The sequence below is a fragment of the Tiliqua scincoides genome, chromosome 7, assembly GCF_035046505.1.
Source record: "Tiliqua scincoides isolate rTilSci1 chromosome 7, rTilSci1.hap2, whole genome shotgun sequence".
Classification (NCBI taxonomy): domain Eukaryota; kingdom Metazoa; phylum Chordata; class Lepidosauria; order Squamata; family Scincidae; genus Tiliqua; species Tiliqua scincoides.
In genome coordinates this window covers 52,330,326-52,345,468 of record NC_089827.1, presented here as the reverse complement: position 1 = coordinate 52,345,468, position 15,143 = coordinate 52,330,326, and the positions used below count along the sequence as shown (strand labels likewise).

The window sequence follows — 15,143 nt, the reverse complement described above, 5'->3', positions numbered from 1 at the left end:
GACCCTGCTTAGCTTCCAAGATCAGACGAGGTCTGCAGGTGTGCTCTGGGAGAGGGTCCTTTATTAATAGGGCAGTTGGGAGATGTAAGCCCCTCACCAGCAACATGGTGTATGTACCTTGTCAATTGTCCAAAAACTGATGGTGTGCCTTGGCACTTTTAGTGCCTTGTCAGTGTGCTGTGAGATGAAAAAGACTGAAAATTGCTGACTTACAGCCCAATCCTATGCAGGACTACTCAGAAGTAAATCCCACTGTGTTCAGTCGGGCCTACTCCCAGGAAAGTGTGCATAGGATTGCAGTCTTAGGCAGTCCTCAGCACTCAAGTCTATTGCTAAAAAAGAGAAATAGATGCCAACTGGTTTGTTAGCCCCTTGTTCTTCTGCCTCCTCCTCCATGCACATACGCTTTCTCCCTCCCCCCTCCCAGTAGTAGCACTTGGTCCAAGTCATCTATTGGATGTTGAGGACAAAGTGCTCTTCGCTGTTGTCTTTTACCAGGCAGGCAAGATGCTTTTCAAATACAGAAAACCATTTATTGAAGAAAAAAAGACAAAGCACAAAATAGGAAAAGACAATTGTGATGAGAGGCAGTACAAAAGAAATAAAAAACAGTTACTAACTACCTGGTCCCTGTAGTAAAACATGCCCTTAGGCAGATGGAAGATGCAGTCTCTCACATCCAGCTGCCAGAAGGGCAGTCATCCTTAGGCAGTTCACCCTGCTTTCAAAAACAAGTATGCAATCCCAGCTCACCCTTCCTCCTTTTTAGGGGTGTTGGAGAATTTTGGGGTGAGTTCTGAGGTGGGAAAACATTGCTCAACCCCCTGGGTCTTCAGAATAAATAAATTATTATGTATTGACCTGCTGTGCAGATGCAAGAAGCTGAGAATGGAGAGGCCCAGCTGATATTGGCATTGTGCAAACCTTGATTTTGATGGCCTTAATGTACCTTAATGCTTGCCAGTTTTCCTGCAGTGTTTGGCAAATCCAGGCCAAGCACATCCAAGGTCCTGAACAAAAAGGTTCCCTGGCCTTCTTTTGCAGAACTGAGGCCTCATACACAGTTACAGGAAATTGCTCGTTAAAAAGATGGATGCAGGGATCAGATATTTTGTTTATAACTAGCAGTAGTAAATGGCACAGTTCAGGATTCCAGGTTGAGAATTGGAGGCAGTCAGTGAGGGTGTATAGAGGGAATTTCAAAAGGAAATTATCCTCAGGTTTGGAGTATTAAAACCTGAAATGACAGCAATTTTCTTACTTTTCCCTAACTCCTTTCTTCTTTGAGTTCTGTTAAAATCGTGTAATTTTTTTTTCCAGCTGATCAATAATTCTCAGCTTCCGCCATTTAGGCAAAAGCACTTACTTACATCCCTCTAGAGCTGTTTAACTCTGGCTAAACTATTCTTTGCTTTATGGCTTGCATTAACTTATTTTTTTGTGCTTCCACTATGGGGCGAAGGAAGGCAGCATCATTTTAGTAATGCTTTAGCAGTCTCTGCTTTTCATGCAATGGCCTAAAGATGGTGAGTCTTATTTTCACCAGGGAGGAATCTCACTGAAGGATGTGAATGTAGTTCAGATTGGCAACAAGCTTTTCCACTGTCCTTTATTACATGAACATTTCACTGTACGACACAGAGGCATGATATTTCTGAACTGAAACTAGAAGCGTTGCACGAGCAACAGAAAGCACCACTTTTTACAAGCAATAATAGACTTAACCACCATCCTTCTTTAGTGCTGCCTGCAGCTTATGCAAGTTCATTTTTTTTTCTCAGAGTTCAGCTGTTCTTTCTAAGTGTTGTGTTTGTTTATGTAGTTCACTTTATCCCTTGGCAGTTGGTTTCTCCTCACCACAGGTTTGGCCCTCTGAACCCCTTGGTATCATTGCCTAAGGAAGGAGGGTAATATTTACGCATTCATTAGTGCCTAAAGGAAATTTGCAAGGGATGCAGTACTGTAACCGCTGCTTAGTCAGCACTTGGCAAGTTGGGGGAACAGATATTATTTGCAGCTCAGAGTGCCACTGCACCGTCAAATAATTTTTTTTAAATGATGCACAAGGCTCCAGAAGTTTGGAAGAGTTCCCAGGAAATCCTCTCTCTTACCCTGCAACCCCCTTTCACACTCACCCCCTCCTCATTGGAATTCATAGAAGTTATTGGTTGAAATAAGAAGACCCCCCCCCCTTTTTTATGCTTCAGATGGAATTTCCATAAATGAATTTGTTCCAGTCTGTCACTTTTTGATCCTTGCTGCTTTTTCCTCAGGGCCCTTCAATCTCATCCATTTATCATCTTCCGTTTCCACTGCCCAAATAGGATAAATGGCAGGTTGGGTCCAGGGGGAACAAAAAAAAACTAATGAGGTGACGCCTTTTAAATGGACTCACCTCTGTTGAAGAAAGCCTCGGCAGCTTGCGTGCTTTAACAAGGCAATCTATTAATGTACAATGTAGCATGAACATTGTGGACTTTGGCCACGATGCAGGGTTGTAAGACAGAGTGCATCCAACACCCCTACTTGCTAGCGTGGTTTTTTTTCTTAATTGTCACCTATGTCTTTGAATTAAGAGTAACTATGGGAATTACGTCCCCACTTAAAGTCTCCTTGTCGTGCCAGCACTGAGAAAAGAGAAGGAAAAATTATTATGATGGCAACAACTATAGCGATACTGAAAGATGGCAGGAATGAAGACTGGATATGTTCTCTTTACTTTCTCTGCTAGGTGATCCATTGGAACTCCCCCAAAAAGCTGCGAGTCAAGAACAAGCATGTTGAGTTTTTCCGCAACCTCTACTTGACATTCCTGGAGTATGATGGCAACTTGTTAAGGCGGGAACTCTTCGGCTGCCCCAGCGAGACTGATATCAACAGTGAAAATGTAAGTTGGAAGCACATGGTTTCACACTGGGAAGGGCGTTGGTGAGCACACTGGGAGTTCTCTTTTGTGTTGCCAGCCCTCCAGGATTGTCCTGGAGTCTCCCGGAATCAGCACTGATCTCCAGGTGTCTGTTGAATACAATCCTGGGGAGTTTAATAGAGTCTGCTTGGCTTTATGATATTGCATTATGTTGGAGGGAACAAATATCCTAGAACAGCTTCCATCAGAATTGGCAATCACAGCTGTCCCTGAGTGAAGGATTGTAAGTTCTTTGGTCCATCAGTTACTTTTTCCTCCCTCTTGGCTGTCAGGAGATAACTTTACACATTTGCAGATACTGGACATTATATCATAATTTTAACAAGAAAAGCATTATCTTCAGGGTATATATGAAACTTGGTCAGACTATTGGCCTATGGAACAGCTCTTCAAGGCCTTTGAAGAGCAGCTACCAAAGTCCTAACATCTTTTCCAGCTCCATCTTAGATCAGCATTTCTCAACCAGTGGTACTCAAGGTGGTGTCCAGTGGGACACCCAGACCCCTGAGGACTGGCAGCAAGACCAGCAATGCAATGTGACAAGCAGCAATAGGAGAGTTAGAGGGTGGGCAGAGCTCCATTGTGCACTTCTTGTGTGCTCAAAAAAGCCCTCCTATCCACCCTGAGCCTCTCACCAGTGTTTGTTGCATTGTGCCTGGTCTCCCAATACAGAAGTAAACGGCAATGACATTGCCTGTTTCTTCCAGTGGTCCTTCCAATAGGTAGACCATGCGAAGTGGCACAGCAGGGGACAAATGTTGAGAAAACTGTCTTAGATCCATGGAGATGCTGAGGATTTACGTGGGGCTTGCATGCAATCCATGTACTGTTTCACTTAACATAAGAACAGCCCCACTGGATCAGACCATAGGCCCATCTAGTTCAGCTTCCTGTATCTCACAGTGGCCCACCAAATGCCCCAGGGAGCACACCAGATAACAAGAGACATCATCCTGGTGCCCTTCCTTGCATCTGGCATTCTGACATAGCCCATTTCTAAAATCAGGAGGTTGCACATGCACATCATGGCTTGTAACCCGTAATGGATTTTTCCTCCAGAAACTTGTCCAATTCCCTTTTAAAGGGGCCAGACGCCATAACCACATCCTGCGGCAAGGAGTTCCACAGACCAACCACACACTGAGTAAAGAAATATTCTCTTTTGTCTGCCCTAACTCTCCCAACACTCAATTTTAGTGGATGTCCCCTGGTTCTGGTGTTATGTGAGAGTCCCCCCTCAGGTGCCTCTTTTCTAGGCTGAAGAGGCCCAAATGCCGTAGCCTTTCCTCATAAGGAAGGTGCCCCAGCCCAGTATTCATCTTAGTCGCTCTCTTTTGCACCTTTTCCATTTCCACTATGTACTTTTTGAGATGCGGCGACCAGAACTGGACACAATACTCCAGGTGCGGCCTTACCATCGATTTGTACAACGGCATTATAATATTAGCTATTTTGTTCTCAATACCTTTTCTAATGATCCCAAGCATAGAATTGGCCTTCTTTACTGCCGCTGCATATTGGGTCGACACTTTCATCAACGAATGCCTGAACTAGGAATGTCGCTGAAAATATATTGGACTTGTAAAGTGTTTTCCAACTATAATAATCTATGATTTTGAAATGATAGACATGGAAGTACCTAGTCATATTTTTGCAAGTTGCATGTCTTTGTATTTCTGCCTATCTATCACAAGGCATATAATGGGGTAGCATTTTGAAGGTGCAATTATTGTGTGAGATTGTGTAAAATTACAGATAGTTTTTTTCAGTAATAGCTAGATGCAGAATTTATCCTCCTTCCATGTCCCTAAGAAATACAATAGCAGTGTTTAGAACGAGGAGAACAGAACTTGCAATTCAAATCCATCTAAGGAAGTGGTCCTTTTCATTGAAATGCAAAGATATTTTTAAACAGGTGTGTTCCTTGTATATGCAGTATTCATTTGTTTAAAATGATGGAGGGAGGATTTCATTCACATATCTAAATTATGTCTCTCAAAGCAAAGCGAAAAAGAAAATTCGAGAACCACTATCAATGTTAGCAATTAAGAAGGGAGGGAGGGAGGGAGGGAGGGAGGAAGCCCCTATGCGAAAAGGATGTAGACACCCCAAAATGCGTACATAGCTGTTCAAATATTCATGATAATTTGGAAGTGTTATTTGTTACGTTCATGACACAGAGAGTCAGTGAAGTGTAGAGATTACGGTGTCTGACGTGGACTGGGAACGCTGATTCTGGCCATGAAACCATTGGATGACCTTGGGTTAGTCACTATCTCTAAGCTTAATCTAATTAATAGTGAGCATGGGATGGGAGAACAAATCAGCTGATCCCTCAGTTGTCTCAGTTCCCACATGTCTCTCATAGTGTGATGTTAGCTTTTAGCCTAGGAGTATCAAACACAAGGCCCATAGGCTGGATGTGGCCCTTGGAAGCTCTTTATTTGGCCCTTGGGCTCTCTCAGCACCACCTTCAGCCGCTCTCAGCTGCTGAACTGTGGTGAGGTGTCACTGCTGAAAGGGCAGCCCACATGATAATTGGACTCTCCCGTGTCTTGACAATATTATCAATATTTGCGTATTTTCTCTTCTGTTACAGTATTTGCAGCTAATGAGTTGCTAATGAGCTAATGAGTGAGGAAAAGTACCTGCTTAATTACATCACTACTTGCTTAATGATATCACTTTCAGCCCTCATCCAGCATAATGAAAGCTCTTTGGTTCACTATATGAAATGAGTCTGACGCCCCTGTTTTAGGCAATATGCATTTTTCAGCTTTAAGGTAGTTTCGACTGTACACAATTTTCCGCTTATGTTTTGACTTCAGAACCTAACCCTTGCGTAAGATGCGACCTGATTATAGTATGTTTCTATAGCAGACGTAAGTTTTTTTTTCCCTTTTCCAAATATGCCAGAGTGATCCATTTTGGGTGTGGAAGATAATATAATTAGTTCAGGAGAGAAAGGAGACTTGGAGGCTGCTGGGAACAATTGAGACTGTTCCCTCGGACTAGCTGACAGTGTTGGTGCCAGGAGAAAAACACTACCTTTGCCCAGTGGGCAGGCTGGCCCTACCCAAAGGCAAAGGGTAGAACAGAACCTTAAAAACTCTGCCTCTGATTGTTCCAACGTTGTTTGAATGGCAGCTTTCGTTGTTTACCCAATCAATGGCTTGTGCCTGTCTATCACAATCTGGCTGCATCTGAATTCACCCTCAAGGGGTCATTTCAATATGTACGCTATTACAACTGAGCAGCTTTATGTTATTACAGGTATTGCATTTAGAATTTAATTTGTAATTAAGAGAGCTTGTTTGGAATGCAAATATCCATTAAGTAGCTAATGCCATTCAATAGGTTTTATACTGCCCTCAGTTATGCTTTGGCCTCATTACACCATACTAGTGTTCAGTAGAGGCATTACAGTGAGCATAAACTGGATTTATAACTTCTTCCGTATGCTCTGGTTTCTGTATGCAGAGTAACAAATTTCTCCTGGATCTAATGCACTTGCCTACTACGTGCTTGTGGTTTCTTTTTTTGTGCAATTTTCCCCCTGATTTGGATTTCAGTGGTTTTGCCAGTGTTATGACCTCTGGCACAGTATTATTCAGAGGGTGTGGGTGGCATTGAAGGAGGTCATGCCCAGATGCTAAAGTGGCCAGGGACTTGATTTGTAAGACACTGAACCCTGGAAATGGGGGCTCTGCAAGGAAGTCCAATTCAAAAACTGTAATTCAAAAACTGAATTGCATCTCACTGTGAAATTGCCACTACCTGATTCTCACTCTGTTCAAGGAGATTCAGAGGGGTGGAGGTTGATGTGCTGAAATGTCTTGGAAAGCAAATCCTCCGAGCTTACTGGAACAAGGCATTATGCGACAAGTGCACAGATGGCCTTGATTTGAATGAAAGAAACCCAAGAACTTGGCATACTTGACTGTGGAGCTGAGTTGCTGGAAATGTTCATTGATGGCAGCTCCTTGGTGACATGCAGCTACTGTCATTATTGTAAATTCTTTCTCTTCTTGTTTATGATTTAGTTTTTCTAGTGCTGAGTTGCGAAGGAGGGAGATGAATATCCTGGCATTAAGGAACCTTTCATCCTCCTTAGTGCAACTGGAGTTTAAGGCACATGAGTTTGGATGGTGGGGTCTGCTTCCCCCCACCACCCAAAAGAGTATTGCAGGTATGAAAGAGGGAGGCACACATCTCATTCTGGAAGCTGCACTTTTGCAAAGCACTTTATGGAGATTTTGCAATGGCATGTGACAGCGGAGCATGTGCTTCACCAGCACAAGTGGATTGGGCCATTAGTCTCCTTAGGCAAATCACTTTGTCTCAGCCTTGGTTCTCAAGCTGTGGCATGAGGATAATCATGTTTACTTCCTCTGAAAAGTTGTTGTAAGGACTACAACATGGTTTTTTGCAACAAAGCTCTTTGAACGCTCAAAGCGCTATGCAAATGCAAAGCAGTATTATCCCAAGGTAGGACTATGTGAACCCAGGTCCGGGGTCTGGTTTCAGTGCTTGGGCAGATCTGTCCACCCAGTGAGCGAACCTTTTTTTTCCACTCCTGCGCAGTTTGTCCTCCTGGTAGATCTGGACACTGGGATGCTCTGGCAGTCACATCTGCTCAGACATCTTGTTGTGCAGCCTTCTGGGACACCAGGCAACAGACACAACATCTCAGAGTGTTCAGAGTGTTCCAGATCTACCTGGAAGACAGGCTGCATGGAAGCAGAACAAAAAGCTTTTGTCCGGACAGGGACTGCATTTTTGGAGAACTGTGGTCGCAACTTTGTGCACTACTGTCCTAAGTCTTTCTTCTTCTTGGAACTGAAGTTTTAGCATAAAAAAGAACTCAAAACTTACTTTCTGTTGGAGAGTGATCATTTAGGACAGCAAGTAGACCCAAATAGCAGGGCCTTATAGCTATGTGTGTTGCTTAATGTTATAGCAGCTGCTGTTTCCAGCTTCAGTGGTCATTAAATGCTGGAGTACTCCAAAGTGGGAAACTGTAGGCTGTACCTTAGGGCATGTGCATCTGGGGAGTAAGTACCACATTTGGCCACAAGAAGTCTCTGACCAAATCCAAAGAGGTTTAGGTGTGCCCAAGGGCATGCCAGTAGGAAACAGTCTTTTGTTCCCCTTTGAACAAGATAATCCCTGCTGCCATATCACAGTGTGCTTTTCAAATCTCCTCTCTGTGTTGAAAGTGGTGTGTCATGTGGCACAAGGCGCTGCAGTTTTTGGGGGGAAGCCAAGATGTCTTCAGGCTTTTGGAACTAGCTGTGCAGTTCTTTGGAGCCTGGCTATAGTGTGTCAAAAAGCAAATGCTGTAAAGCTGCTCCAGAGAATTTTGAAAGGCTCGGAAGAATCAACAGGAGATGGACCCTTGCAGGCAGAGTTCTTGGGGCTCTGGCATCTTGAGGTGCACGACACATAACATTTAATATTGTTGCCGTTCAATTTGCAGTGTGAGCAGGCAGCTAGATTTGAGGCAGAAATAATAATGCATGGACATCTCCACTTCGCTTTGTGAATTAAGGGGTTTATGGTAGATGGCAAGGAGCAATTGCCATGTTATTGTCTGTCTAGGCCCACCTCAAGGACTAGTTCCTTTGATCTGAAGTTGGATCATAGGCCCAGTTTTCTGCCCAAAGTATGCAGAAAAGTCTTTTGTTTGTTGGGTTTTTTAAGATTTCTCACTTGTTTCTTTTTGGTTTTCATTTTTTTAAATTTCTCTCTTTGGTATTTTTTTTTGTTTCATACTTCATGCACCTTATTAATACTGCCTTTTATTTCCCAGAATGCATAACATCCAGAGTCTAAAGGAAGCATTCACTGCCTGTGCCTCTTTAAAGAGAAAATAGCTGTAGAGCAGCCATTTTCAACCACTGTGCCATGGCACACTGGTGTGCCACAAATGGTTTGCAGGTGTGCCACAGAGGTTTGAGGATGGGTCACTTATTAGTAGGGCCATTGGGGCATGTGAGCCCCCACCAATAGCATGGTGTGCCTTGTCAATTGCCAAAAACCTGATGGTGTGCCGTGACAAGTTTAGTACCTTCTTAGTGTGCCGTGAGCTGAAAAAGATTGAAAATCACTGCTGCAGAGGATGAGAAGAAATGTATTTACACTTGATGGGCCTTCCCCCCTGATGGTTTTTTACTTGACCCTTGGAATACAGTGGGACCCCAGTATCCACAGATACAGAATCTGCGGATACCAGGGCTCAATTTTAAATCCTTTTAAACACACTAAAAAGTGCCAAAATCGGGATTCCTACCTCTTCATGGTCAAACCACACCATTTCCAAGTCTCTACAACTGTTTTTAGCCCTGAAAGACCCACTTCCAGGTTACATAAAGGTTCCCTTCTCTTCCCAGCTTTGCCCCAGACTACACTGCAGACAACTCCCTGGCTGAATCTGAACCCAAAAGCAGTTTTATACTGCCCTTGGTGGATCTACCAATTTGAATCAAGGTTGGGTAAAAACTGTGCACCTACTACAATTTGCAAGGGGAAAAAATTATCAAACAATAACAAAAAGTGATATTTTCCACTTTGACATTGCATCTGTGTTATCTATATAATGCCCTGACTATGCCTGAATGCATGTGCTTTATAAGTAAGATGCTGACCACGTGCAATGGCACCACCCTTTTGAAAGAGCCAGATCACTAATGGAGTAACAAAATACATCTCTGTGACACTGTCTGGAGAAAAGAGCAGCCCTGCAAATTCAGAACTGACCATCCCTAGCCCAGAACATAACATTTCCATTGGAGAAATGTCACATCAACATTAGACCTGCACTTTTACCTTTCTGGCATTTAATTTTTTAATTTTTCTGTTTTTTCTGTTTTTCTGTTTTTTCTTTTAATTTTTTCTGTTAAAATACAAGAACATAAAATATGCTCTTTCTTTGCCCCACTTCTCCACAGTAATCAGAAACATAATTTAGTCCATGGCGTTATTCCATAACTCATAATTACCATAGATACGTATAGTACATGAAATTTTTGCCAAGTAATCAAGCTCCAATTATCACTTCGCTTGATCTCCGGGTCAATCAGAGGGCAGAGCCTTTCCACTCTGAACAATTTCCTTTCTCAAGCAGCAGGCAGGCACCAGGCAGGCAGGGCAGAGATCGTTGATATTCTGCGAACTGGGAAATTCCAGCCAAAGTTAACCTTTTAATCTCCTTCCTTCTGCTTCAACCTGGTTCTGGTTCTGCTTGGAAATGCTTGTAAAGCAGGTCTGTTTTTTGAAACACCAGGATGGGACCCTCCTTCCCAGGCTACAATTCAGTGCACCATGACTTAAGAATAACACCCATGGAAAGCAGTATGTCTACTTCTGAGTAAAAAGGGTTGCAAATAGCTCAACTCTCTGCTGTGAATTGAATTGCACACTCCCAGTTATGTGTTATGGGTTCTATGTTGTATGTAGAGCTTCCGGCTTAACACACCAGACACCTTAAAGGTGGATCTGATTCATGGTTCAACCTTTTTCACTTGCATATCCCTTGGCAGCCTATTTCCATAAATTGTAGCCTTTCTATTAACAAAATGTTTGTAATTAGTAAGACAAGCCCTCATCTCCTCCATATGAAAGCCCAGACTTCATGTATTCATCATATATTTCTCTTTTTATCTGTTTGAAGAACAGAAGACTCTGCCTTTGCACTGTTTTGCACCAGAAGTGTGCTGAGAAATTCTGGTTTTTGATCACTTTCCATATTATGTTTCAGTTTTTTTACTGTGCTGGTTTTCAATCACTGGTTCATACATGAATTGATGACCAAAAACTAGCTATTGGTGGGGCTTTCACAGTCAACTAGCTACCTCCCTTCCTGCCTTGCAAGGCATTCTGGAGCACGGCCTGCCTTTTTCTGCCATTATTCCATTCTTTTTCAAGTACCCCTAAAGGTCCTGTTGAGTGTCCCTGGGAGTACATGAATACCAGCTTGGGAACCACTGGTATGTTGTTTACAGTGCACTTACTATGATAGTGTTTACAAAAAGGTGGTTAAGACCAGAATTTAAAAAAGAATAAAAATGTATCTTATGATCTTTTACTGTGCTTTTAATAAATTAGAGACTACAGTTCTTAGGTAACAATTAGTGGTAGGTTATTTTTCAGGATCTGGCCTCTGGTAAAATCAGACAAAACTATAGTCAGACACCCCCCTAAGTTTAATCCCCGACTTATCCGAGGGTCATAGAAAATTCCATGATTGTGGGTTCAAAACCTGCCCTCGACTTATTTGTGGGGTCAACTTATGGACGAGTATCTACGGTATGTTGTTGTATCCTTTTAGTTTAGAAGCCTGAAGTAATCTGATAATCGCTCAGTGCTACCTGGATAATGGCTGCTTTGCAATTACAAACTTACAGTCTGGCTATTTGTGAAATTAAAGGAAGATACTATGATATCTCAGTGGTGTGGTACAGCTCTTTTAAACCACTCCTATTTAGGCTGATGAATAGAACCGATAAGTGGAATTTTAATGTCTTTCCAAGGAAGAAAAGGGAAAGGGAATTAAGACGTTTCATCTACTAATTTCTGGCTTTATTTAAAACTCCATTATTTGTGCTTTGGGGAAAATGAAATGAATGATGTTGTGATGGTTTTCCACGATGAAACTCCAAAATGTAAAAATGTTGGCTTTTTCTTTTGAAATCAGTTTGGCCACAACTTGATGGGGAGAATATTGCTTTTCCTAAGAATTTGCAGGACTGGAATGCTAATGCAGAACACACTTATCAGTGGGGCTGAGTCAGAAATGCCCACCAAGGGGGCCATGGGTGGGCGGGGCGGGTGAGAAGAGGTGCATACGCTGAAGATTTTTGCTCCACTGCCTGTGAGCTGCTTAACTGTTCCTGTTGGCCATGCCTCCTTTTTTAAAACTCCATTCCTCTTCCTCTCCTAACAGGAAACTTTGTTTCCTAGTATTGCCTTCCCTCTGACTTGGTTTCAGGATGGATGCCCTCAGTGTAAAGACCCAATTAAGAAGCAATGCTTCTTGTCTTGAAAGAAGAGGACTTGAAGGATCTTCTTATAATTAAAAAGAAGAAAGGGAGAAAAAAAAATGACCACTGAGGACCACGATCCAGGAACATTCAGCTGAGTGCCAGAATGTCTTAAAATGCGTTCCTACACAATTGCGTTCTGCAGGGCAGTGTGATTTGATAAGATTTAAGCATTGATGTGCATATTAATTTTGATGGGCTCTCAACCTCATTTAAAGAATATAGATATTTTGCCTGTAGTTGGTGTAAAAGGGAAGAAAGGAAAGACCCAGGGCCAACACAAGGACTATCGTGAGGAGGGATGAAGAGCAATGTCTGTGGAGCAAAGATGTAGTTTGCATCTCCTTTGAATGTAGCAAAATGCTAATTGCTGCAGAAAACTTTGGGTAAGGATGTACCTCTGTCCTCTGAGAGAAAAGCAATAGAGGAGGCAGGAACTGACACAGAATGAGAAACCGTTTTCCAGACAGATGACGTACATGCCACAGGAGGGCTTCTTGGTTCATTTTTAATTGCATACTAAGTCTGATCTCAGAGATGCCAAGCCAGGGAACAATATATTTAAAACGTACAGATAACAGCCAATTAGAAAAACCTAATGCATGTTAAAATCCAACCTTGCACCCTTATCCACTTAACTCCCTTTTCTAAATGTCCCATATATATATGTCCCTTATATAAATGTCCCTTATATATATATAAGGGACACAGAGGATACTCAGGCTTATATATATATAAGGCTCACAGAGGATACTCAGGCTTTGCTGATTTGTTTCCAGGAAAGAGAGTTTAATAAGCTTTGGGGCAGCCACCAAGAACCTTCTCCATGAGTTCCATGTGGTTGCTGCCTCCTCTGGGATTATTTCTAACCCACTTTAGTCCAGTGCTTCCACCACATAGTTCTTCCAACAGCCTTATTGGGAATCAGCCCCACTTTGAAACATACTTCTGCATAAACAGGCACAGGGCTTAGCTGCATGTCACGCTAGTGATACCTTGGGGAGTCATTCATTCAGTGGGGAGGCAGGGGGGACAAAGCCCCAGGTGCCATGCCAGTGGGCCCCGTGGGGGCGGCACTTGTGCGCCTGCCGCAGCGCTGCCTCCAGCTGCCACACCGCCGCCGCCACCTCCACCCACTATCCAGAGCTGTTGGCACAGGGGCCAGGCCTGCAATTGACTTCATTGTCAGAGAAATCACATAAGCGGCACCCTTTATGCAGACCCAGGCCAGCAAGCTTGAAATGCTGCTGATTCAGGCAGCATTTCCTTAATTCCTGCCAGCAATGTGGTCCCATCAAACATTTTGCACATGGGCCCTGTAAAGTTAGACCAACCTCCATTTCCACGGTGAGAAGATCCTTTTTTACTTTCTGAAGCCTTCTTTTAGAAAGAGTATTTTTCTGTTTCCAAAATTACTAAGGAAAACAAGTGGGCTCGGGTTTGGGCTTTTCAATTAAAATAAAAGTCAGGAGACTCACAAATCCCATAGAACTGGCACATTTTGTGCCAGACAGCAGATTAGAATAACTTTTTGCCAGACAGCAGATTATTTATTTGTTTGTTTAGAGAATTCATGTTCTGCTTTTCAAATTATAGAAGTTTTCAGAGTCGAGAATAATAAGGATACCTTCAAAATACAGTTAAAACAATAAAACCAGAATTAGAACATTGCAGTAATAAATCTCATCCAGCAGGCAGGATAAAAATGTACGGCATCAAATCAAATTATGTCACAGGACGGAGGAGTGATTTGTATGCAAATACATCCTGAGATTTGCATTGGACAACAGTAGAAACTCTTCCCCTTCTTGATTAATTTTTTTCAATTGTTATTTCTATAGCTCTGCAAAGGGGCATTTTAGTTGTGGATACAATGAGAATGAGAGCTCTCACTTTAAAAAAAAAAAATCTGCCAGCTGAAAACAATAAATTCTAGTTTTCAAAAGAATGCAGAGCAAATAATTTCACCTCGTTTGCCATATGAGATAAGGGTGTTGGTAAATGTTAGAAGCCCAGTGACCGTTTAAGGGTGCAATTCTAGCTTGCACCCAGGAGAGTCACAAACGTGCCGTAAACCACGTTTGTGCCTCCACGTGAGTCGGCTGGACTGGCACAGGGACACACGCCGGTCCACAGAGGCTGAATCCATCCTCTACTCCAGTTCGGGTATGGAGCCCTGCTTCTGCCAAGCTCAGCCGATGCAAGGCGCTGGGGTAGGTGGGAAGGAGGCGCTCTGGGTCAGGGGGAGGGTGGGTGGAGGGCAGTCCCGGGGGTGGGCAGGAGGTAGGGATGGGATCTGACTTTTATGCCAGATCCTAACCCTCATTCCCGAGCAGCGTGGAGCAGTGCCAAGCCACCCTGCTCTCCTTGGCCTTATGCCACCTCAAGAGGTGGCGCAAGTCCGAGGGGACCCATTGGAGCTGCAATGGCTTACCCTGGGGTAAGGGGAAGAGTTCCCCCTTACCTCTAGCTGAGCCACTTTGGGGCCCTACCTTGCACTGGATACAGTGCAGGCCTCCTGGTCTACCTGTTCCAGAGCAAGATAGGCTTGTGCTGTAAGTGACTTTTTATTGGATGAGTTCATTCTAGGAGGATAAGTGTGTCAAATAGCAAAATAAACCCCCATATTCAGGGGCAGTATGCCTCTAAATGCCAGGTGATGGGGACAGACAACAGCAGAAGGTTGTCACCTTCACAGTTTTTTACGCTTCCTAGAGGCCACTGTTGGAAACTGGATGGACCTTTGGTCATCTCAGTAGCAATGGCTATAATGTAAATAATGCTGTGTTTTTGTAAAGTGCAATCCTATTAGTCCAATTCTATTTAGCTACCCCGCTGGCAGTATCACCAGCGCTGACTGCTGCAATGCAGCCATAAACTGTGCTACAGCAGTGCAGAGAAGCCCACTGCCAGAGCACCAGCGAGAACGCCAAAGCCTTCCCATGCACACTGCCAGATTGCTGGCTGCCCACTGGAGCAGGTAAGCCTGTGGGGAAAGGCCGGAACAGGGGCAGGAAGGCTGCAGGAGGGGGTGGATCCAGCAACAATAGTGTGTGCCAAATCCTATCCCCTCCAGCGGTAGCCTCCCTGCCCCTTTCTCTGCTCAGACTTGCGCCAGCAAAATAACTGGCACAAAGACCCATTGCAGAGGAGGCTTATGGAGGGGTAAGGGGATT

The 15,143-nt window shown here is 43.5% G+C and overlaps 1 protein-coding gene across 2 annotated transcripts in view; it reads left to right on the top strand.

The window, feature by feature from the left end:
- LARGE1 (LARGE xylosyl- and glucuronyltransferase 1) overlaps positions 1 to 15,143 on the top strand; it is a 389,408-nt gene that overhangs the window by 347,945 nt on the left and 26,320 nt on the right. For both annotated transcript variants that reach the window (XM_066633915.1, XM_066633917.1), the window contains exon 10: positions 2,732 to 2,887. In XM_066633915.1, coding sequence (XP_066490012.1) covers positions 2,732 to 2,887 — 156 coding nt within the window. The remainder of the gene's footprint in view (positions 1 to 2,731; positions 2,888 to 15,143) is intronic.